The following is a 24,424-nucleotide window of genomic DNA, read 5'->3' as shown; positions in this document are numbered from 1 at the left end:
GATGATTTTGTGAACCAGGGTGCAGATTTTGAAGGCAATGCATTCTTTGATTGGGAGCCAGTGTTGTTTTTTGTGGAGGGGTTTTGCGCTTTCAAATCGCGTTTTACCAGATATAAGCCAAGCTGCCGTGTTTTGAGCGGTCTGAAGTTTCTTAGACACTCCCCCTCGAAAATTCCTCAAACCCCCCCCCCCCCCCCCCAAGAATTGGACTGTTTTCAACAGCGTCTCCGAACGTTTTGCATTCTTCAATACCGTATATCAGCAAGCTCCGCCCATTGGCTTCAGCCCACAGAATGAGTGAGATAGGCTCATGCCATCTGCTGTCATTAAACTTCCTGGTGTACCACCAATCGAGTTGTCTTGATTTTGGCACTGGGGGAGGCACTGGCAGCCTTGTTTTTCAGTCAGGGCAGGCACTGGAGTAGGCAGCCCCGGTTGTCATGGCTTTCGGGGTCCTGAGCAGCCAGGGCGCCGCCGGCCGAATGAAGACTCAGCAGAGGCGGACTGCGCAGGCTCTGAGCACGGACGGTGGCGGCCCTGTCAATCCGCCTCCATCCGCCAGCTTCCCGGCCATGGAGCGTGCCTGCATCCGCTTATTCTTTTGCTTGGCCGTTCTGGCGAGCCTGAGCCGGGCCGAGGAGCTGGTAAACGAGGACGTGAAGCGGACGCTGGACCTCAGCACGCACCTGGCTAAAGTGACGGCCGAGGTGCTGCTGTCCAACGCGGGCCCGGCCGCCGCCCCCTCCTTCATGCTGGCGCTGGACCCGGGGCTGGAGGGCCAGCTGGCCTACCTCGGGGTGAGTTTGCAGCCGGCGCTGCGGCTCGAACCGCGGGCTTGTCCCTCCCGGGCTTCGGCTTGCGGAGCTGCGCGGGGGGAGGGAAGTGCAGCGGAAACGGGCGCAGAGCTTGTCCGTTCCCAGCACTGTCCCGGGTGGGGTGATGAGAGCAACCTTTTCTAGGATTATTGTACGGGGGTGGGGAGGGGGTGCAGATGTTGATTGCATGCAAAGTAGATGCACTGACAGTCTGCACCAGGTCTTCCTTGTCAGTGTGGATCTGACACGTAAGCACAAGGGTCTCTTTCATTTTCTCCTCCTGGTGACAGCAACAGTGCACCCAGGCCGGCCAAGAAAGTCAAACTGGTTGATTTTATGAATAATGTCTTAGATCTTTAACAGGGGGGGGGGGGCAGTAGGCTAACCTGACAAGTGTCTGTTTCTGTCCTTTCCCTGAGCTCATGATTTCTTGTCTGTTGGAATCTTCTTTTTAGCCAAAGTATTCCATTCTTATTTCCACCAAAGAACATGAAACATACTGCTCAAAATAGTTTAACCTTGTGCATAACAGTTTACATATAAGAAACCTCTGCTCAAATCTGTGATGGTATTGCTTACTGGGCTTATGATAAAACATAGTTATGCAAGAATTATTTTTTTGCAAATCTTTCTGCCTTTTATTACTGTTTGCATCTTTAAGCAGGACAATACCCTTAATTGTACTTTTTTAAATTAGTCCTTTACAGTTTTCATACTTTAAAATTGTGCCTCACTTCTCTCTTACCCTGTAGCCAGTGGTAATAAATTCTCACATACACTGAATTCTGAAATAAAATATGCTAAATCTATTCAAATTAATAAGCTGCACAAGTGTTTTCATTTGAGGAATTCTGGAAATACTTTAGAGTCATTCCGTGTCAAGTGCTACTACTACTACTACTATTTAGCATTTCTATAGCGCTACAAGGTGTACGCAGCGCTGCACAAACATAGAAGAAAGACAGTCCCTGCTCAAAGAGCTTACAATCTAATAGACAAAATAATAAATAAAGTAAGCAAATCAAATCAATTAATGTGAACGGGAAGGAAGAGAGGAGGGTAGGTGGAGGCGAGTGGTTACGAGTCAAAAGCAATGTTATAGAGGTGGGCTTTCAGTCTAGATTTAAAGGTGGCCAAGGATGGGGCAAGACGTAGGGGCTCAGGAAGTTTATTCCAGGCTCAGCGTGCAGCGAGACAGCAGGCGCGAAGGCTGGAGTTGGCAGTAGTGGAGAAGGGAACAGATAAGGATTTATCCATGGAGCGGAGTGCACGGGAAGGGGTGTAGGGAAGGACAAGTGTGGAGAGATACTGGGGAGCAGCAGAGTGAGTACATTTATAGGTTAGTAGAAGAAGTTTGAACAGGATGCGAAAACGGATAGGGAGCCAGTGAAGGGTCTTGAGGAGAGGGGGGTAGTATGAGTACAGCAACCCTGGCGGAAGATGAGACGGGCAGCAGAGTTTTGAACCGACTGGAGAGGGGAGAGGTGACTAAGTGGGAGGCCAGCAAGAAGCAGATTGCAGTAGTCTAAACGAGAGGTGACAAGGGTGTGGATGAGGGTTTTGGTAGAGTGCTCGGAAAGAAAGGGGCGGATTTTACGGATGTTGTAAAGAAAGAAACGACAGGTCTTGGCAATCTGCTGGATATGAGCAGAGAAGGAGAGAGAAGAGTCAAAGATGACCCCAAGGTTTCGAGCTGAGGAGACAGGGAGAATGAGAGAGCCATCAACAGAAATAGAAAAAGGGGGGAGCGGGGAGGTGGGTTTGGGGGGGGGGGGGGAAATGAGAAGCTCGGTTTTGGTCATATTTAATTTCAGGAGGCGTTGAGACATCCAGACAGCAATGACAGACAAGCACGCTGAAACTTTGGTTTGGATGCAAGGTGAGGTATCAGGGGTAGAAAGGTAGATAGATTTGGGAGTCATCAGCATAGAGATGGTAGGAAAAGCCATGGGATGAGATTAATGAACCAAGGGAAGAAGTGTAGATAGAAAAGAGGAGGGGACCAATTTTAAAAGTCGTCCCCACCTCACCATCTCAGATTTTGACGAAATTTGGTACATAGTTTCTTTATGATAAAAAACTAAGCTGTGCAAAATTTTAGTTCAAAAGACTAAAAATTGGAGGTTCTAGGGGACCTCAAGTAAAGGGTTGCAAAATGTCGCCTGAGCAAAAATGACATTTTGGACCAACTTCCAGAAGCTGTAAAACTGTAATACAAAGGGGATATTTGGAGAACCTGCACTATCTTTAGGGCTTAATGAACTGGCAAAACCCCATGCTCCTAGTCCTCTTACTTTTTGGATGGTTTAGGCTCAAACTTTGCCAAAAAAACGGCAAAAATCAATTTACAGCGATGTTGAGGCTGCTGTAGTTTCTAAACTAGTTGGCCTTTCAGGTTGATTTTTGGTAGGTGTACTAAATGCACGGCTGTAATGAGGCATTCCAATTTGCAGCACTTTCCTTCAAGTGGTTGAAAAATTATAAGCGTTCAAAGTTGGTATAAAAAGCATTTTTGCCCATTTTGGGCTATCTTTGATGCCCTTGATCTCCAGTGGGACAGCTTCAATATTCTTTCTTTTAGCACCATTAGAAAGAGCAGATTTCCTTCTATCAGAATATGTAGTTTTCAATTTGGAGTCTCTCCATATAAGGATTGCAAAAAAAGTGTTTTTTTGGCCAGTATTGTTGAATGATAGATGAAACGGATATAGGGCCCATCGATGTTTCTAATTGCTGTATAAGTCACTCAGTTGCTTTAAGCATGTGTTGGTCCATGGTGGCTACGCCACTACCAATTCAATAGGAAGTGGCAACCTCATCGCCAAGAGGTCACGCCCGATAGCCAGGCAAGTCCAGCCACTTGGCACAGGTTCCTAAGCCTGAAGGTGGGCATCTTACTTGAGGTTCCCAAGCCTCATTTGGTTGTCTTTGCCTAGTTTCTCAAGCCTAATGGGGGTGTCTTAATGGTTCCCAAGTAAAACCTCAGTGCTGAAGTGACAAGAATTTTTCACTGATAAGTTTCACTGCTGTTTCTGGAAATGTATACTGTCGTCCAAGTGCTGTAGTTGCTGGTACTGGAAGAACTGCTAGAATATGCTGTTCAGAAATCCAACAAGAATCTCTTCTGCTAGGCCAATGAAATGATCGTGCAGGCCCGCATGGATGCATAAAGTTGACCAAGGCATCATGTTCTTCAAATGATGTGTCACAGACGTTGCCAATCCACCATTTGATGTCATAAACACAGGCAACATACTGCCCAGGCTGAAGTTGAGACACATTTATGCCAGGTACACTCACTGGGTCATCTAACTGACAAAGAGGCATATTTTCAAAGCACTTAGCCTTCCAAAGTTCCATAGAAACCTATGGAACTTTGGAAGGCTAAGTGCTTTGAAAATATGCCTCAAAGTTTGACAACAAATGAGGAGGAATCATTTGACACTCTACTGACTGAAATTTGGTTCAAGTCAATGGGAATAAACTGGTGATTTTCACGAGTTCCAGCAACTGTGGAAGCTTTACTGAATCTTTCCTCTTGTGCAGATCTTGAAGATTCAATTTAATCCTTGGAAACAAAAATGAACTTGATTTTATTTATTTTTTGATCACAAAATTCAAACAAGCCTTGTGCTGTGAGAATTTGGCTATTTTTAGGTCGTTGCAAACTAGCCTGAGCAGCTAGTCGCTTTGTTGTACCACCTATGGCATCACATGGTGACTTGCCATGGCTTGTGCCAAAGAAATTCCACTGTGCACTTATTCCAAATTCTGTTTGATGATAGCACAAGTTGGCAAAGTTTTTGAAGTTCTTGTATTGTGCAGCTGAGCCATCACTAAAGTATGTTACATATTTTATTTCTCCAATTTTGCTTTTCAAGAACGCGATTAATTTTTCCAAGAATGCATGTACAGCAACTGCATCATGCTGCAAGCTGTCACTTATTATGCAAACACTTATGCACTGAATTTCACTTGAAGCATCACGGAAGTACACAACAAATGGATGCAGTGTAGCTTGACTGTTTTCCCAGTGGAAACCTTGAACAGCATCTTGGACAATAAAGGAGTAGTTTTCAGCAAAGTCCAAGAGAACAACAATTTCACAAGGATTTAGGTTTTCTTCAACAGTTTTTAAGTATTGTGTCTGATGTTTGGAAATGTAATGGTGAATTGACAGGTTTGAAACTTTCAATGCAAGCTCAGATACAAAATCATCAACATACATCTGTTTGGTCTCCAGTGTGGTGCGATCTGTATGAACCCACTGCTTAAACTCGATTGTTTCACCCGGGTCAGCATCATTGAACACTTCTGTCAGGTAATTTTCAAGCACATCTTTACCTGGACATATTTCACACCTGTCAAGCATGCATTCTTTGCATTCCAAATTGCACACAGTTTTAGCCATCAGTGCTTTGTAATCTTCGTTCAGCAGATGGCTTCCAGCAAGCATAAGCTTCACATTTTGATGAATGACACAAACACACACTGAATGCATACCAGATGAGCCAACAGTGACACACCATTTTGGCCTTTGCTCACAAAATTTGGAAAAACCCACTTCTGGTCCATTTCGAGTACGATATGCAACATACAGTACATTTCTTTTAGATTGCTAAGCAGCAAGCGCTTTTGCATTTGAATTTTTTCAGTGCCAGTTCTGACAGAGACAAAATCTTTTTTCCCTGGGCACAGTCTACTGAATTCATCATCTTCAAAAAAGCCAAGAATTTTTTTTTCTGTTTCTTCTGGTAAAACTTTACCTTTCTTCTTGTCTGGTTTTGCCAGAATTCCACAAACTGATTTCAGATTTCTTGCTTTTTTAACCATTCTAGTTGAAACCATGAATTCTGAGGCAGTTCTTTCAATAGACCAGCTGTTTGGTGCTAAAGTTAGTATTTGCAGTTTTTCTGCATGATTTGCTGAAACTTGGACTTTGTTTTTCAACTCGTTTAGCAAGTCATCATAATCAGAACATTTGTCACATTTCTGACTGGTAGAAGGTTGAGTTTCAAACTCATTTAGGTCTAAGCCACCAGCAACTGCAAGATGATGACTCAAAGTATTTTGCACTCGCCTGATTTTGCGCTTGGTGTAGCCTCGTACATCACGCTTGCTGACTTTTTTGAACTTTAATGGAGAAATACCAAGAGATGTCAAACTTGTGTTCAACTTGCCAGAAATGTCACTGTGTTCATCATCTGCTGTTGTTGATGATGATAAAGAATCAGCAGCTCTGTTACTGACGTCTTTTCGACAAGATGGACATAGTTTCTGACCCGGCACAAATATTTTGCTTGTTAAGGCCTTTAGCTGGGCTGCTAGTGTGTCATCCAGCACTCTTAAGCCCCTTTTTGCATTATGACCACCTTTGGAAAATGGGTTACAGCAGGTTCTTTGCAAAAATCAAACTTTTTCAACAGTAAGGATTCATGATGAAGGCAAATAGTTGATCCAGCATCGAAAAGTTGACCAGAACGCTCTTGTAACAACTTCTGTTGATCAGGCAGAAGCTCTTCAATTAATTTCAAACCTTTATTTTTATTGTATGTCAGTAAATGACACTCTGATGTACTTGAACAGCCAACTGAGCAAAGTGGAAATTCATCTGATCTTTCTGGATCCATTGATGACCATTAGCATCAGTTCAACAATTGCATTTATTCTTGCAATCAGGTTTTCAATGGGTAAAATTTTACTTCAGTCTAAAGTGATTAATACCGTATCTTCATTTGTGGCATTTAATTCAATATAAATGAGCCTGTCGGTGCAGGTGCGAGTTTCTTCAACAAGAAGTATGTATACAATGGTTTCCACCCTGTTTTTTAGTTTACTTGAACACAGTTTTATAACATAATGTTTAAAGAAAACTTCTTTAGCCAGTTAGACTTGGCCAATTATGATTGGTGAACCCTGTTGCAAGGCAGAATTGTTTGTTTCATTGCCCAATTGTATGCTTCTGGTACCTCCTGGCTCCTGAGTGTCTGTTGCTAGGCTTACTTTGATGCCTACAGTTCACTAAGAGGTCAAACTGCAGCAAGGGTGAAGAAACACCAGCAACAGACACTCAGACGCCTTGCAACAGGGTCCACCAATCATAATTGGCCAAGTCGGTCATCCTAACTGACTGCAGTTTTCTTTAAACTTGTTATGAAACCTGGCCTCATCCTTCCACATCCTAAAAAACATTCCTGTTTTTTAGTTTTCTTGAATACAGTTTTATAACATAATGTGTTCTTTATTTTTAAAAATTGGTGCTTTTTGAAAGAAGAATCACTTTTACTACACTTGTATCAAGGGTGTAGTGAAGAAATCACAGGCTGCTGCCCGCAAACATTTGAGGGCATTTTTGCAATCCTTATATGAAGAGACTCCAAAATGAAAACTACATATTCTGATAGAAGGAAATCTGCTCTTTCTAATGGTGCTAAAAGAAAGAATATTGAAGCTGTCTCACTGGAGATCAAGGGCATCAAAGATAGCCCAAAATGGGCAAAAATGCTTTTTATACCAAATTTGAACACTTATAATTTTTCAACCACTTGAAGGAAAGTGCTGCAAATTGGAATGCCTCATTACAGCCGTGCATTTAGTACACCTACCAAAAATCAACCTGAAAGGCCAACTAGTTTAGAAACTACAGCAGCCTCAACATCGCTGTAAATTGATTTTTGCCGGGTTTTTTTGGCAAGGTTTGAGCCTAAACCATTCAAAAAGTAAGAGGACTGGGAACATGGGGTTTTGCCAGTTCATTAAGCCCTAAAAGTAGTGCAGGTTCTCCAAATATCCCCCTTGTACTACTAAAACTTCCAGTTTTACAGCTTCTGGAAGTTGGCCCAAAATGTCATTTTTGCTCAGGTGACATTTTGCAACCCTTTACTTGAGGTCCCCCTAGAACCTCCAATTTTTAGTCTTTTGAACTAAACTTTTGCACAGCTTAGTTTTTTTATCATAAAGAAACTATGTACCAAATTTCATCAAAATTTGAGATGGTGAGGTGGGGACCCCTGGTCCACTTGACACGGAATGACTCTTTACCGTAAATAAGGTAGTATAGTGCCCTGCAATATTTCACCTTAGTAGCCAGTTGATTATTAGATCAGAAGATTTGCACACTTTTAATGGGTGCCTGATAAGCAACCAACGGGATTTTATAATTTGTAATGTTTTTCAAACAGGTAAAAGGTGAGGAGGAGGAAGCTGGTAGTTTGGAAGTGCGGGAAGCAAAAATTAAAGGCAAGAGGTAAGATTGTGCTGGCTTCCAAGAAGAGGTCTGATCAGCGTTAAATCTGACCTTAAATTAGTGTATGTGGTTAAATTAAACTCTGGATTAGTGAAAAAAATCAAGAGCATGTAATAATACTAGGCTAGACCTTTGCACGTGAAATAAATAACATTTAATTTGTCAACTTTTAGATGTTCTAGCAGAAAGTTACTTCTAACAAAATTAAATAAAAATGAACATGTAATGGGCAGGTCAGAGGTTGGTTGGCTGTTACTCTGTTTTAAAGGGGAATTAAAGTGCAGTAAACGTTCTCTGCATTTTTCTGCACCTTGATTCCCCACAGGATTCAGCAACCTGCAGGATCCCGGGACAAGAGAATAATGCAGAGTAGAGTTCCCCCTCCCTGAGCATCAAGACCCCCTGCCATCACCCCACCTAGGGGCCACCTTCAAAACCAGGGGTGGTCTTTGGGCAGGAGTGAGGCCCACTTCTTTCCGAAGACCCTGGAGCACCACTGATGTTAAAGGTAGCCCCTAGGTGGAGTAGGGGCGGATGGAGTAGGGGCGGAGGAGGTTATTGATGCTGAAGGGGAATCTTTGTCGGGGGGGGGGGGGGGGGGGGTACCTTGCTGTTTAGGCCCAGGAGCATCAGGCCATGGCTTTGCAAAAGGTACCTCTATAGTCTGTCATCTTTTGTTTATTTCTAAGCTGAAGAAGGTTTTACCTTTGAAAGCTAGTAAAAAAATGTATTAAGGGGCCCTTTTACTAAAGCTTAGCATACGCTAATGGGCATTAGCATGCATTAAATGCGTATCCTATTTTATATCTGTGGCAGCGCACACTAACGGATATCAGCATTCATTAAGCTTTAGTAAAAGGGCCCTAATTTAGTCGTGAAAAGGTCTCGTCTTACTTAATTTATATATATATATACATATACATATATATAATGCATATGAAAAATATTTGAGATATTTACCAGTCATTACAAAACTTTCTTTGAGTCCATTCTTTGCTAATGTTTTCAGTATTGTTTATGTAGCTGGCAACAAGAAATTGGTACTTGCTGATTGATTATAAAAGCAGAAAAGGCAAGATTGGGAATGATAATTCACTTTTGTTTTCCATGTTTCTCTCTTCTAGTGGAAGGTTTTTCACAGTGACATTCTCCTCCTCACTTGCTCCTGGTGCTAAAACGAAGGTCATCATAGATACTGTCTTTACTCATGTTCTGCAGCCATACCCCACACACATCACGCAGGCTGAGAAGCAATTTGTCATATTTGAGGGAAATCATTACTTTTACTCCCCGTACCCAACCAAGACTCAAATGACCCGCGTTAAGCTTGCATCCCGAAATGTAGAAAGTTACACCAAGCTTGGTAATCCATCCAGGGCAGAAGATATAATTGAATATGGACCTTTTAAAGACGTTGAACCTTTCAGTCAGGTGAATGTCTCTTGGAATTTTTGAGCTGTGCTAGAGATTAGTGAGAATGTTTTGAAACCTTCAGAAATTTAGATATGGTAAATCTACACTGTACTTTTATAACCACAGTTGCTACTGCATGCAGTTAATATCAGATGTGGTGTGTATGTCAACATTTGTATATTAAGTTATACAAATTTTCTTTTTCTTTATTATTGGGGGGGGGGGGGGGGATGGGGTAAGACGAGCATTAAGTTTACTATAATTTATTCAGGTTTTTGATTCCAGATTACATTTTTTTCCCTGATCAGGACACCCTTAAAGTCCACTATGAAAATAACAGTCCGTTCCTGACTATCACCAGCATGGTCCGTGTTATTGAGGTCTCTCACTGGGGTAACATTGCTGTGGAGGAGACTGTGGACTTGAAGCACACTGGAGCCAATCTTAAAGGACCCTTTTCAAGATATGACTACCAAAGACAGCCTGATAGTGGGATATCCTCTGTCAAATCTTTTAAGGTAAACAGAAAGGGTTTTTTAAAATTTTTAAAGTGTTATTTTTCTCATAGTTGATTCATGATGAGAAATTAGTGAAAGCATTTTCTGTTGCCAAGCAAATGTATTGCTACCTTGGTGGTTGAAATTGACTTACATACTGATTTTTATGTGGTTGCGTATTTGAATTTCCAATCTTACATTCTCCGAGGACAAGCAGGCTGCTTGTTCTCACGACTGGGTGACGTCCGCGGCAGCCCCCACCAACCGGAAAAAAGCTTCGCGGGACGGTCGGCACGCAGGGCACGCCCACCGCGCATGCGCGGCCGTCTTCCCGCCCGTGCGCGACCGCTCCCGCCAGTTCCTTTTTTTCCGCGTCTGGAGAGAGTCGTGCCTCGCCGCTCTCTCTGATTCAGCCGCCGGATTTCGATCGCGTTTACGCGGATCGTGCTTTTTCTTTGTTTATCGTTGTTAGTTACCGTCCGGTTTCTTTAAAAAAAAAAAAAAAAAAAAAAAGAGAAACCCTGCGCGTGTGGAGCACGCGCTCCCTTTTTCCCTTGCTTCCAGCGGGGACGCCGCGTTGCGGCCTAGTGGCCGCACGGTCGTTTTCCTTTTCGTGGTGTGATTTCAGCCACCATTGACGACTTTGACTTCGCCGACGCGATTTTTCCGTCAATGTCCTCAAGGGTCCCGAGTGGATTTAAAAAGTGTGGTCGCTGCGGCCGGCCGATCTCGCAGACCGACACCCACGCTTGGTGCCTCCAGTGCCTCGGGCCGGAGCACAATATCAAGTCGTGTTCCCTGTGTCTCGGTCTCCGGAAACGGACTCAGGTTGCGAGGCAAGTTCTGCGGGACCGTCTTTTTGGAACTTGCGCCGGCCCCTTGACGTCGACCTCGACGGCATCGGTATCGACGCCCGGTCCTTCGGTACCGGTATCGATGCCCGAGACATCGGCACCAATGGCATCGACCCCAGGAGAACAGGTCCCGTCGGCCCGCCGGTCCGCTGGCGAGGGTAGAGGTGAGCGGCCGCGTGGGCAGTCGGCCCCGGTCACTCCCTCAGCCCGTGGCCCTCGGGACCGAACCCTGTCTGACCCGGCTCCCCGGGACCGAGGGGGATCGTCCTCCTCCTCCTCCATACCTCCCGGCACCGGTGACGCGCATCGGAAGAAAGACAAGAAGCGTCGTCACCGGTCGCCCTCGGTGCATCCGGACATCGGAGAGGAGGCGGCGCCGAAGCGTCATCGTCGAGAGGAGAGGTCCCCGTCGTGGAGGTACCGACGCGTCAGGGTTCCGGCACCTCGGTGCCGTCTCCTGGCCCCCATCAGCTTCTGGCACCGACACCCCTACCGGCCCCACCGCCTTTCCCGGCAGTGGGCCTGGACGAGTGCCTCAGAGCCATCCTTCCGGGGATCCTGGAAGGGCTGATGCGCCAGGCTGTGCCGGCGCCGGGGGTGCTTGCGCCCTCGGCGCCGATGTCTGTGGCGCCGGTGAGCTCTAGCCCGGCGCCGGGGCCGTCGACACCGCCGCCGCTTGCGGCGCCGGTCTCGACCGCCACGCAGGTGGAGTCCCCGTCGACGTCGATGGAGGGAGCTCCGTCCCCGCCGGCGCGGGAGTCCACCGCTCGACGACACCGAGACCTCGGTGCCTCGACGTCGAGCCGGGCCCGGTTCAGGACTCAGCTACATGAGCTTATGTCCGATACCGAGGATGAGGACTCGTGGGGGGAAGAGGAGGACCCTAGATATTTCTCCTCAGAGGAGTCTACGGGCCTTCCCTCGGACCCCACGCCTTCACCGGAGAGGAAGCTCTCACCCCCCGAGAGCCTCTCCTTTGCCTCCTTTGTGCGGGATATGTCTATCAGCATTCCCTTCCCCGTGGTCTCTGTGGAAGAGCCGAGGGCCGAGATGCTCGAGGTCCTCGACTATCCATCGCCACCTAGAGAGTCCTCCACGGTGCCGCTGCACAATGTCCTCAAGGAGACACTGCTTCGGAACTGGGTGCGACTGTTAACTAACCCCACCATTCCCAAGAAAGCAGAGTCCCAATACAGGATCCACTCCGACCCAGAGTTAATGCGGCCCCAATTGCCCCATGACTCGGCGGTCGTGGATTCTGCTCTCAAGAGGGCACGGAGTTCGAGGGATACCGCCTCGGCGCCCCCGGGGCGGGAGTCTCGCACTCTGGACTCGTTTGGGAGGAAGGCCTACCAATCCTCCATGCTCGTGACCCGCATCCAGTCATACCTGCTCTATATGAGCATTCACATGCGGACCTATGTGCAACAACTGGCGGACCTGGTCGAGAAGCTCCCGCCGGAGCAGTCCAGGCCTTATCAGGAGGTGGTCAGGCAGCTGAAGGCGTGCAGAAAGTTCCTGTCCAGGGGTATCTATGACACCTGTGACGTGGCATCTCGTGCTGCGGCCCAAGGTATAGTGATGCGCAGGCTCTCATGGCTGCGTGCCTCTGACCTGGACAACCGCACCCAGCAGAGACTGGCCGACGTCCCTTGCCGGGGGGATAACATTTTTGGTGAGAAGGTCGAGCAGATGGTGGACCAACTGCATCAGCGGGAAACCGCTCTCGACAAGCTCTCCCACCGGGCGCCTTCAGCATCCACCTCAGCAGGTGGACGTTTTTCCCGGGCCCGGCAGGCTGCACCCTATTCTTTTGCAAAGCGTAGGTACAACCAGCCGGCCCGAAGGCCTCGTCAGGCACAGGGACAGCCCCAGCGCGCTCGTTCCCGTCAACAGCGTGCGCCTAAGCAGCCCCCTGCGCCTCCACAGCAAAAGCCAGGGACGGGCTTTTGACTGGATCCACGGGAACATAGCCGCCCTCAAAGTGTCCGTACCGGACGATCTGCCGGTCGGGGGGAGGTTAAAATATTTTCACCAAAGGTGGCCTCTCATAACCTCCGACCAGTGGGTTCTCCAAATAGTGCGGTGCGGATACGCCCTGAATTTGACCTCCCTGCCTCCAAATTGTCCTCCGGGAGCTCAATCCTTCAGCTCCCATCACAAGCAGGTACTTGCAGAGGAACTCTCCGCCCTTCTCAGCGCCAATGCGGTCGAGCCCGTACCACCCGGGCAGGAAGGGCAGGGATTCTATTCCAGGTACTTCCTTGTGGAAAAGAAAACAGGGGGGATGCGTCCCATCCTTGACCTGAGAGGCCTGAACAAATTCCTGGTCAAAGAAAAGTTCAGGATGCTTTCCTTGGGCACCCTTCTGCCAATGATTCAGAAAAACGATTGGCTATGTTCCCTGGATTTAAAGGATGCATATACTCACATCCCGATACTGCCAGCTCACAGACAGTATCTCAGATTCCGCCTGGGCGCACGACACTTTCAGTACTGTGTGCTGCCCTTTGGGCTCGCCTCCGCCCCACGAGTGTTTACAAAGTGCCTCGTGGTGGTGGCGGCGTACCTACGCAGGCTGGGAGTGCACGTGTTCCCATATCTCGACGATTGGCTGGTCAAGAACACCTCGGAGGCAGGAGCCCTCCGGTCCATGCAGTGCACTATTCAACTCCTGGAGCTGCTGGGGTTTGTGATAAATTACCCAAAGTCCCATCTCCAGCCCACCCAGTCTCTGGAATTCATAGGAGCTCTGCTGAATACCCAGACGGCTCAGGCCTTCCTTCCCGAAGCGAGGGCCAACAACCTCCTGTCCCTCGCTTCGCAGACCAGAGCGTCTCAGCAGGTCACAGCTCGGCAGATGTTGAGACTTCTGGGTCATATGGCCTCCACAGTTCATGTGACTCCCATGGCTCGTCTTCACATGAGATCTGCTCAATGGACCCTAGCTTCCCAGTGGTTCCAAGCCACCGGGAATCTAGAAGATGTCATCCGCCTCTCCACCAGTTGCTGCACTTCACTGCTCTGGTGGACCATCCGGACCAATTTGACCCTGGGACGTCCATTCCAAATTCCGCAGCCCTCGAAAGTGCTGACGACGGATGCATCTCGCCTGGGGTGGGGAGCTCATGTCGATGGGCTTCACACCCAGGGTCTGTGGTCCCTCCAGGAAAAGGATCTGCAGATCAACCTCCTGGAGCTCCGAGCGATCTGGAACGCACTGAAGGCTTTCAGAGATCGGCTGTCCTACCAAATTATCCAAATTCGGATAGACAATCAGGTTGCAATGTATTACGTCAACAAGCAGGGGGGCACCGGATCTCGCCCCCTGTGTCAGGAAGCCGTCGGGATGTGGCGTTGGGCGTGCCGGTTTGGCATGCTTCTCCAAGCCACGTACCTGGCAGGCGTAAACAACAGTCTGGCCGACAGACTGAGCAGAGTCATGCAACCGCACGAGTGGTCGCTCCATTCCAGAGTGGTACGCAAGATCTTCCGAGAGTGGGGCACCCCCTCGGTGGATCTTTTCGCCTCTCAGACCAACCACAAGCTGCCTCTGTTCTGTTCCAGACTTCAGACACACGGCAGGCTAGCGTCAGATGCCTTTCTCCTTCATTGGGGGACCGGCCTCCTGTATGCTTATCCTCCCATACCTTTGGTGGGGAAGACCTTACTGAAGCTCAAGCAAGACCGCGGCACCATGATTCTGATAGCGCCCTTTTGGCCCCGTCAGATCTGGTTCCCTCTTCTTCTGGAGTTGTCCTCAGAAGAACCGTGGAGATTGGAGTGTTTTCCGACTCTCATTTCGCAGAACGACGGAGCGTTGCTGCACCCCAACCTTCAATCCCTGGCTCTCACGGCCTGGATGTTGAGGGCGTAGACTTCGCTGCGTTGGGTCTGTCTGAGGGTGTCTCCCGGGTCTTGCTTGCCTCTAGGAAGGATTCCACTAAAAAGAGTTACTTTTTCAAGTGGAGGAGGTTTGTCGTTTGGTGTGAGAGCAAGGCCCTAGAACCTCGTTCTTGCCCTGCACAGAACCTGCTTGAATACCTTCTGCACTTATCAGAGTCTGGCCTCAAGACCAACTCAGTAAGGAATCACCTTAGTGCGATTAGTGCTTACCATTATCGTGTGGAAGGAAAAGCCATCTCTGGAGAGCCTTTAGTCGTTCGATTCATGCGAGGCTTGCTTTTGTCAAAGCCCCCTATCAAGCCTCCCACAGTGTCATGGGATCTCAACGTCGTCCTCACCCAGCTGATGAAACCTCCTTTTGAGCCACTGAATTCCTGCCATCTGAAGTACTTGACCTGGAAGGTCATTTTCTTGGTGGCAGTTACTTCAGCTCGTAGGGTCAGTGAGCTTCAAGCCCTGGTAGCTCATGCTCCGTATACCAAATTTCATCACAACAGAATAGTGCTCCGCACCCACCCAAAGTTCCTGCCGAAGGTGGTGTCGGAGTTCCATCTTAACCAGTCAATTGTCTTGCCAACATTCTTCCCCAGGCCGCATACCCGCCCTGCTGAACGTCAGTTGCACACATTGGACTGCAAGAGAGCATTGGCCTTCTACTTGGAGCGGACACAGCCCCACAGACAGTCCGCCCAATTGTTTGTTTTTTTCGACCCTAACAGGCTAGGGGTCGCTGTCGGGAAACGCACCATCTCCAATTGGCTAGCAGATTGCATTTCCTTCACTTACGCCCAGGCTGGGCTGGCTCTTGAGGGTCATGTCACGGCTCATAGTGTTAGAGCCATGGCAGCGTCAGTGGCCCACTTGAAGTCAGCCACTATTGAAGAGATTTGCAAGGCTGCGACGTGGTCATCTGTCCACACATTCACATCACATTACTGCCTCCAGCAGGATACCCGACGCGACAGTCGGTTCGGGCAGTCGGTGCTGCAGAATCTGTTTGGGGTGTAAATCCAACTCCACCCTCCAGGACCCGAATTTATTCTGGTCAGGCTGCACTCTCAGTTAGTTGTTCTTCGTAGGTCAATTTCTGTTGTACCCTCGCCGTTGCGAGGTTCCATTGACCTGGGTTCTTGTTTTGAGTGAGCCTGAAAGCTAGGGATACCCCAGTCGTGAGAACAAGCAGCCTGCTTGTCCTCGGAGAAAGTGAATGATACATACCTGTAGCAGGTGTTCTCCGAGGACAGCAGGCTGATTGTTCTCACCTACCCTCCCTCCTCCCCTTTGGAGTTGTGTGTTTCATCTTTGCTAGTCATTCAACTGGCGGGAGCGGTCGCGCACGGGCGGGAAGACGGCCGCGCATGCGCGGTGGGCGTGCCCTGCGTGCCGACCGTCCCGCGAAGCTTTTTTCCGGTTGGTGGGGGCTGCCGCGGACGTCACCCAGTCGTGAGAACAATCAGCCTGCTGTCCTCGGAGAACACCTGCTACAGGTATGTATCATTCACTTTACTGGGCAACATATATTTTGGTATCGTTTCATAAAGTATCTGTCCTATTGAGTCAATGAGTTGATGCCTTCAGGTTTTTTTTGTTTGTTTGTTTTAATGCATGTTATCTAATCTAAAAATTATGTGGTAGGAAAATATCTTTGTATTCAAGCCTAAATAATACAACCTGAAAGTAATGCTGAAATCTGAGTACGTAGTGTATTCTTTAGAGCTTACAGATTGCTATGGTATTTGTCTTGTAAAACAAAATTTCTATAAAAGAACATAATAATATCTATACTGGGTCAAATCAGTGGTCCATTTAGCTCAGTATCCTGCTTCCACTTGGCAAATCCAGGTCACAAGTACCTGGAAGAAACCCAATTAGTAGCAACATTCAATGCTACCAATCCTAGGGCAAGCAGTGGGCTTTTCCTCCAGGAACTTGTCCAAACCCTTTTTTAAACCCATATAGGCTAACTGCTGTTACCACATCCTCCGGCAATGAGTTCTGTTGTGAAAACTTAAGACGTGTGGTCATGATGAAGCCCAGCAAAACAAAGTGTGCATTAGTTTATTTGAGACCTGATTCACTAAACCTTGCTCCCATAGAGAGAGTCTTAATAAATTAACCCCCTGATATTCAGCCCCGGTAGTTCGCATTTTTCAAACATCTGCCCCTCTGAGCCTTTTAGACCTAGATAGTCTGCACCAGTATCCGATGCCTTTTTTCTGTCCTGATTTTATCTAATCAGTTACCCAGTTAGTGGACTGAAGATCTCTGCTAACCGGGTAGCCTCTAGACCGCCCTGGTACTACCCGAAGCAGTATTAACTGCATAATGCTGCAGAAAATTCGAGTATGGACCTAATTGGTTTAATTTATCCATATAAGAACCATTTTACCTGAATAAGGTCTGCTTGAGTATTGCTCCCAAGCTTTCTTTTGTATAAAATTTATACAATATCTTATTGATTCTCATCCTGCTGGGTAATAGCGAGTTGTCACTGCACAGCTGTACTCTTTCTGGTCTTATGGCCTGAGAACCAGGGGAATTGGGTTAAGTTCCCACTGCAGTTCCTTGTGACTCTGGGCAAAGTCACATAAACCTCAATTTCCCCATGTACAAAATAAGTACATGTATAGAATATGTAAACTGCTTTGATTGCAACCACAGAAATGCAGTATATCAAATCCCATTCCCTTTCCCCTTTCTCTATGCTTGAATACTTCTGCAGTTCAATTCCTACCACCTCGACTGAGTTCTACAAGAACAAATAATGAGGATAAATTGTCTGACTGTTTCATTTTAAATTGAGCAATCAGTATGGCCTGTTTAAATTGCCTTCTGGCTTTTCTGGAAGGATATTTTTGATTTGTTCAAAACAAGGAAGTGCTGTATTTCACTACGTACTATGATGCTTGTAGTAATCGCTGTCCTCCCTGCTCACAGACCATTCTGCCTGCAGCTGCCCAAGATGTTTATTACAGAGATGAAATTGGAAATATCTCTACCAGCCACCTGCTTGTATTAGATGACTCAGTAGAAATGGAAATTCGTCCCAGATTCCCACTCTTTGGCGGTTGGAAGACTCATTACATTGTTGGATACAACCTGCCAAGCTACGAATATCTTTACAACCTTGGTAAGTTTTGTCGGTGGTCTGTATGAATTGTTTAATGCCAACTAAGTATACACAAAAGATGTTCCAGTAAACCCTTTACTGGGGAATTTGACCAGCTGTAATTGGATTTAAAAGTTTGACCTCAGAAAGTGTATGTCATGAAAAGATTCCAGAAGTTTTAGGTATTGCCAGGCCATAGAATTTGACTTGTTCTGTCATGTTGTGTGAGAAACATTATCAACTTTACATTGGCAGACAGACACTCTTCTCAAGCTTGAAGAACTGTTTACTCTATATTCCTGATTTATTATATATATATATATATATATATATATATATATATATATATATATATAAAATCTCATATTGCATTGATAACATCAATAGTTGTGATGAACTCCTGATGTAGGCCTTTGTGCCAAAACACAGCTGGGTTGAGTCCTGGTATTAAAATAGTATGAGGACTCTTTCTTTTCTTTTTTGTTGTTGTTGGACTTCACTCTTTTTTAAGGCTGCATTTCCCCCGTGAGGCTTTTGTTTCTCCTTGCTTTGCTTTCTTTTTAAATTTTGTATTGCTATGGTTCCAGAAAATCTCCTACAGATTTCTGTTTACATTTATTAAAAGTTTGTTATACCACATATTCCTTATCTGGGGATCTAAGTGGTTTACAATTACTAATAAACACATTTAAAGTGGAAAGGAACTCCATCATAAAATAGGAAAGATAGGTGTAATATTTATACAGAGATTTACAACCCCCCCACCCCCCCAAAAAAAAAAAAAAAAAAAAAAGCTTAACATCCTAGCCAGTGACCGAGACTCAGCGAGGTCCACTTTGAAATGCTAAAGGGCAATAGCAAGTTTTGAATAGGGATTTAAAGCGGGGAAAAGAGGGTTCAGAACAAATGTATGCAGGGAGGGAATTCCAAAGAGAGGGAGCAACAAAATAAGAAAGCAGAGTGACGAGTAGACTCTATCCGGGCCTGACGAGGTCCAGGCAGAACAATGCGATTTACATCCGGAGACCAAAATGCATGATTAAAAGAAGGAAGATAAATAGAAAAACCTAGGTGAAAAGCCTTATGTGCCAAAGTCAGAATTTTAAACCTAACCTGATACCAGACTGGAAGCCAGTGAAGGCAAGAAAGCAAGGGAGTAGCATGACTACTGCACTTTTCAGAGGGTCTGTGTGTGCTATTCTTATTCTGAAGTCTGCTGCTACGGTTCCAAATCCATTGCCTGCAACTGTCTAGTTTTCAGGAAGTGCTGCTGTCAGATTCTTCTAACGCTGCTTTATTCTCCCAGGTGATCAGTATGCCTTGAAGATGAGGTTTATTGACCATGTCTTTGATGAACAGCTTGTAGATTTTCTGACAGTAAAGATCATCCTACCAGAGGGAGCCAAGTAAGTAAAGTAGTTGTTGGATTTTGAATGTTGTGATCACTTGTTAAATGCGGGAGGCTTGTATTCCGGATTGGAGCATATTGTTTAGCTTTTAAAGAAGCTGTGAACTTAAATTTCTAGGAACATCCATGTAGACAGCCCTTACTACATTGACCGAGCCCAGGATGAGCTGCATTACACATACCTGGATACACTTGGGCGTCCTGTAATTGTGGCACATAAGAGCAACCTGGTGGAACAGCACATTCAGGACATTGTGGTGGGTTTCTCATTCTTTCCCTGTTTACTGCAGTGTGTGGTATAAATATTTCTAGTGTTTGTATTCAAGACAGAATTTCAGATTTTTCTTGATACTAACTCGTTTTCTGTGCTTGTAATTGGGCTGACCTAACCGTTAGGCAGACTGAGCAGTTGCTTAGGGCGGCAAATGGCTACTGAAGTCAATGCAAAATAATAGGTCCTGACAGCCACAAAAAATTCAGACCCATAAGTCCCTGCTTTTACCCACATGAAGGGTGTAGCCTGCTGGTTAGAGGAACAGATTCTAAACCAGAGAGGTGACGGTTTACATTCTGGTTGTACCATTGATATTCTGTGTGACCTTTGGCAAGTAACTTCATGCACCCTCCATTGCCTCACTCACAGTCTAGATTGTGAGCCCACTTGGACAGGGAAATAATTTGTACACCTGTATATAATACACCCTGAGCTTGAATTTAAAATAGAAATCGGACCATATGCATGGGTAAGTGGATATTAACCTCATAAGGAGAGTGTACGGTGCCCGATTATATATTGGTACAAGATCATTCTGGGAGGGTGGTATTGTGCAATTATGATTTTTCAATTTAATTGTGAAAATCTAGGAGGAGGATAGGGGGCATAGGGTCCTGAAAATTGAGAGGGAGCACAAGGTGTACCTCGTGCTCTTCTGTTGGCTGTCCTTGTAATTGCTTCTAATAGAGAACATGGTTTGTTCAGATAATAAATGGCAAAATATCCCAGGCCTAAAAATTCACCAGTTTCAAATGTAAAATTCACATTTATATCATTGAGGAAGAAAACGCTGCCATTTTATTCTCCTTAAATGAAGTATTTACATAGACAAATGTCCACTTTTTTTGTAAATTACAAGTTGCTCTTGAAATACATTTCTAGCTCATTTAGACATCTGACAGGCCTTCCTCCATTAAGTGTAGCATGACCGTCTGTTTGTGAAAGAATAAGAGGTGAAATATAAGATTTTTTTTTTGCTTAGCAGACATGCACTATTTTTTTTCAGCCATTTCTCTGAGTCACTGGCATGTTATTACACCTGATTTCTTGAATATTTTTTTTCCTAGGTGCATTACAATTTCAATAAGATACTGATGCTCCAGGAGCCTCTTCTTGTAGTTGGAGCGTTTTACATTCTGTTCTTCACAGTGATTCTCTATGTAAGATTGGACTTCTCTATCACTAAGGTGAGGCTGAGTTTTTTTTTTTTTTTTTTTTTTAAATTTCTTGTCTTCCATAAGCAAAATCCATTTCACTGGTCAGAAGAGGAAATGTTTTATGGTTTCCTTGTAAGAATGTCAGCATTCACATGCAACAGAATCAGTTGACAGGTTACATGGCAGCTTCTTCCTCTAGGTTGCTTACGTTTTAAATCTTCCCACCTGCAGGACCCAGCTGCTGAAGCCCGGATGAAGGTTGCAAGCATCACAGAGCATGTTCTGACACTAGTCAACAGCAGACTGGGCCTGTACCGCCACTTTGATGAAGCAGTGAATAAATATAAACAGCTAAGGGACATTTCCACTCTGAACAGTGGCAAGAAGACTTTAGAAACGGAACACAAGGCCCTTACAAATGAGATCGCCTCTATGCAGTCCAAACTGAAAGCTGAAGGGTCTGACATGAGTGATAAAGTAAGGAGTTATTTGTTTTTACTTGAATGTTCCAAATATGAAACAACTTTGAAGCATGAGTGATATGGATATGGTCTTAGTCCCACTTCCAGCTAAAGAAATCTGAGCATGAAAGAAACCGTAGAAACCAACTTCCCTCTGTTTCAGCAAGCTACTCTATCTCAACTTAATGTATGGGATATACTGTTCTTAAATCATTATCCCAGTCCTGGAGATTCTCTCTCTCACTCATATATTTGTGTTGTGAACATCGTGAAAACCCGAGGACTGAGCTGAAAATCACTTTTTTAGGCTTTCAGACGCTCCGTAGCTGTGGGGCTTAGTGCTAAAATATGACATTTCAATGTCATGTGTCCTTTTAAATCTTTATCATGCACATCTGGTGATCATTGTCTTCCAAAGCATCTGGGAGGTTTTACTTTACTGCATTTTGGGTGGGTGGGTATTCTAAGAACATAAGAACAGCCATATTGGGTCAGACTAGTGGTCCATCTAGCCCAGTATCCTTTTTCCAACAGTGGCCAATCCAGGTCACGAGTACCTGACAGAAACCCAAATAGTACCAAGATTCTGTGCTACCTATCCCAGGGCAAGCAGTGGCTTCCCCATGTCTATGTCAATAGCAGACTATGGACTTTTCCTCCAGAAACTTGTTCAAACCTTTTTTTAAACCCAGATAAGCTAACCACTGTTACCACATCCTCTGGCAACAAGTTCCAGAGCTTAACTATTTGTTGAATGAAAAAATGTTTGCTCCTGTTTGTTTCTGTTTTTGTATATCTGATGTGTTTTTATTTTATTTTATTAAATATCAAAAGGTGGGTGAAATTCAGAAACTGGATTTGCAGGTAAAGGAGCTGGTTTTGAAGTCCTCTCTTGAGGCTGAGCGTTTGGTGGCCGGAAAGCTGAAGAAGGACAACTACATTGAAAATGAAAAGCTCCACTTGAACAAGCGCAAGGAGCTGATCACAAAGATTGACAACATTCTGGATGCTTTGTAACTCCAGCACTGTGTTCACAGGGCCTTGTGAGATTAAGGCACTTACATTTGCACACACCGAGCCAAAAAATGCTTCATTGTCTTCAACTATTGACTTTTTCCCCTTGGGAAAGGAGGGAGTTAAAGGGGAGAGGGCGGCATCCGTTTTTCATGGCAAAGAATTTTTGAAAATTTCATGTTAGATTTTTACTTCTTTTTTTCCTTCTTCAGTCCTTTTAACTGTTGTAACAAAAGGTCCATCAGAAAGCTGATCTGAATGTTGGTGTTGTTTTCTTTACTTAAAAGGCTAAAATACTGAAATCCTGTCTAATTTCCCTATTTTTATTTGGGGGATAAAACAAGGTTTTGTACTGTTTGGTGATGAATGTAAAGCTTTTATAAATGTACAGTTCAAAGTCTGCATTGTATCCAGCATTAAAATAGAAAATGATTTGAGAACCTGTATGAAACCAAGCCCTCTAATTTTTCTTTTTAAAGTTTTGAGACCAAAATTTAAAAATAAACAGGTGACTGTGAGTGCTGTATTCTGTTTTTATTTATTTTTTTAACCCAATCAACTGTTGGTCCAGAATTTTAAACTGGGTTTCTGCATTAGCTTATGTCACTTTAATCTTTAGCCTTTAGTTATATTTTGAAAAATGCATTTTGTCTTTCTCTTAACTCCCTAGCATGATATGGATCATACGTATTTCCATACCCTACTACTACTATAAATCATTTCTATAGCACTACCAGTCGTACGCAGCGCTTCACAATTTAACAAGAAGAAAGACAGTCCCTGCTCAGAGCTTACAATCTAAATCAGGACAGACAGACAGGACAGATAAGGGTAGGACAGACAGATAGGACACATGGGGAAAGGGATTATTAAAGAGAGGAAGACAAGACAAGGTTACGAGCAGGTGACTGGTTAGGAATTAAAAGCTGCATTAAACAGGTAGGCCTTTAGCCCGGATTTGAAGGTAGCCAGGGATGGAGCTTGACGTAATGGCTCAGGAAGTCTATTCCAGGCATAAGGTGCGGCAAGATAAAAGGAATGGAGTCTGGAGTTAGCGATGGAGGAGAAGGGTACAATTAGGAGAGATTTGCCTAGTGAACGGAGTTCCTGGGAAGGAATGTAGGGAGAGATGAGGGTTGAGAGGTAGTGAGGAGCAGCAGAGTGAATGCACTTATAGGTTAATAAGAGGAGCTTGAACTGTATACGGAAACGGATAGGGAGCCAGTGAAGTGACTTCAGAAGAGGGGTGATATGGGCATAGCGACTTTGGCGAAATATTAATCGTGCAGCAGAATTTTGAACAGATTGAAGAGGAGAGAGATGGCTGAGTGGAAGACAGTAGTCCAAGCGAGAGGTGATGAGAGCATGGATGAGGGCTCTGTCCTCTCCTGGTTCTCCTCCTATCTCTCCCACCGCACATTTAGGGTGCACTCCCATGGATCTTCCTCCACTCCCATCCCGCTATCTGTTGGAGTTCCCCAGGGATCTGTTCTTGGACCCCTTCTCTATCTACACCTCTTCCCTAGGCTCACTGATCTCATCTCATGGCTTCCAGTATCATCTTTACGCTGATGACACCCAGCTCTGTCTCTCCACACCAGACATCACCGCAGAGACCCAGGCCAAGGTATCGGCCTGCCTATCCGACACTGCTGCCTGGATGTCCAACCGCCACCTGAAGCTGAACATGTCCAAGACCGAGCTCCTCGTCTTTCCACCTAAGCTCACTTCTTCTCTTCCCCCACTCTCAATCTCAGTTGATGGCACCCTCATCCTCCCCGTCTCATCTGCCTGCAACCTCGGGGTCATCTTCGACTCCTCCCTCTCCTTCTCTGCGCATATCCAGCAGACTGCCAAAACCTGTCGCTTCTTCCTTTTCAACATCAACAAAATTTGCCCTTTCCTCTCTGAGCACACCACCCGAACTCTCGTCCACGCTCTCATTACCTCTCGTCTCGACTACTGCAACTTGCTCCTCACTGGCCTCCCACTCAGCCATCTATCCCCCCTTCAATCCATTCAGAACTCTGCCGCACGTCTCATATTCCGCCAGAACCGTTATACTCATATCAACCCTCTCCTCAAGTCGCTTCACTGGCTTCCGATCAGATACCGCATCCAATTCAAGCTTCTCCTCATTACTTACAAATGCACTCTGCTGCTCCACCCTACCTCTCTACCCTCATCTCCCCCTACGTTCCTGCCCGTAACCTCCGCTCACATGACAAATCCCTCCTCTCAGTACCCTTCTTCACCATTGCCAACTCCAG

The 24,424-nt window shown here is 45.7% G+C and overlaps 1 protein-coding gene across 1 annotated transcript; it reads left to right on the top strand.

Annotated features, from left to right (window-relative positions):
- The first annotated feature begins 425 nt into the window (after positions 1-425).
- On the top strand, positions 426-22,675 carry RPN1 (ribophorin I). The gene is made up of 10 exons (XM_030206067.1): positions 426-797; positions 7,997-8,061; positions 9,186-9,492; positions 9,783-9,992; positions 17,669-17,861; positions 19,147-19,246; positions 19,367-19,505; positions 20,590-20,709; positions 20,911-21,156; positions 21,975-22,675. Exons 1-10 carry the CDS (start codon positions 441-443, stop codon positions 22,155-22,157), a joined length of 1,920 nt encoding a protein of 639 aa, XP_030061927.1. The 5' UTR covers positions 426-440; the 3' UTR covers positions 22,158-22,675.
- The last annotated feature ends 1,749 nt before the right edge of the window (positions 22,676-24,424 follow it).

The sequence above is a fragment of the Microcaecilia unicolor genome, chromosome 6, assembly GCF_901765095.1.
Source record: "Microcaecilia unicolor chromosome 6, aMicUni1.1, whole genome shotgun sequence".
NCBI classification, from domain to species: Eukaryota; Metazoa; Chordata; class Amphibia; order Gymnophiona; family Siphonopidae; genus Microcaecilia; species Microcaecilia unicolor.
Note: the sequence above shows the minus strand (reverse complement) of the source record. Positions and strands in the feature narration are given on the sequence as shown.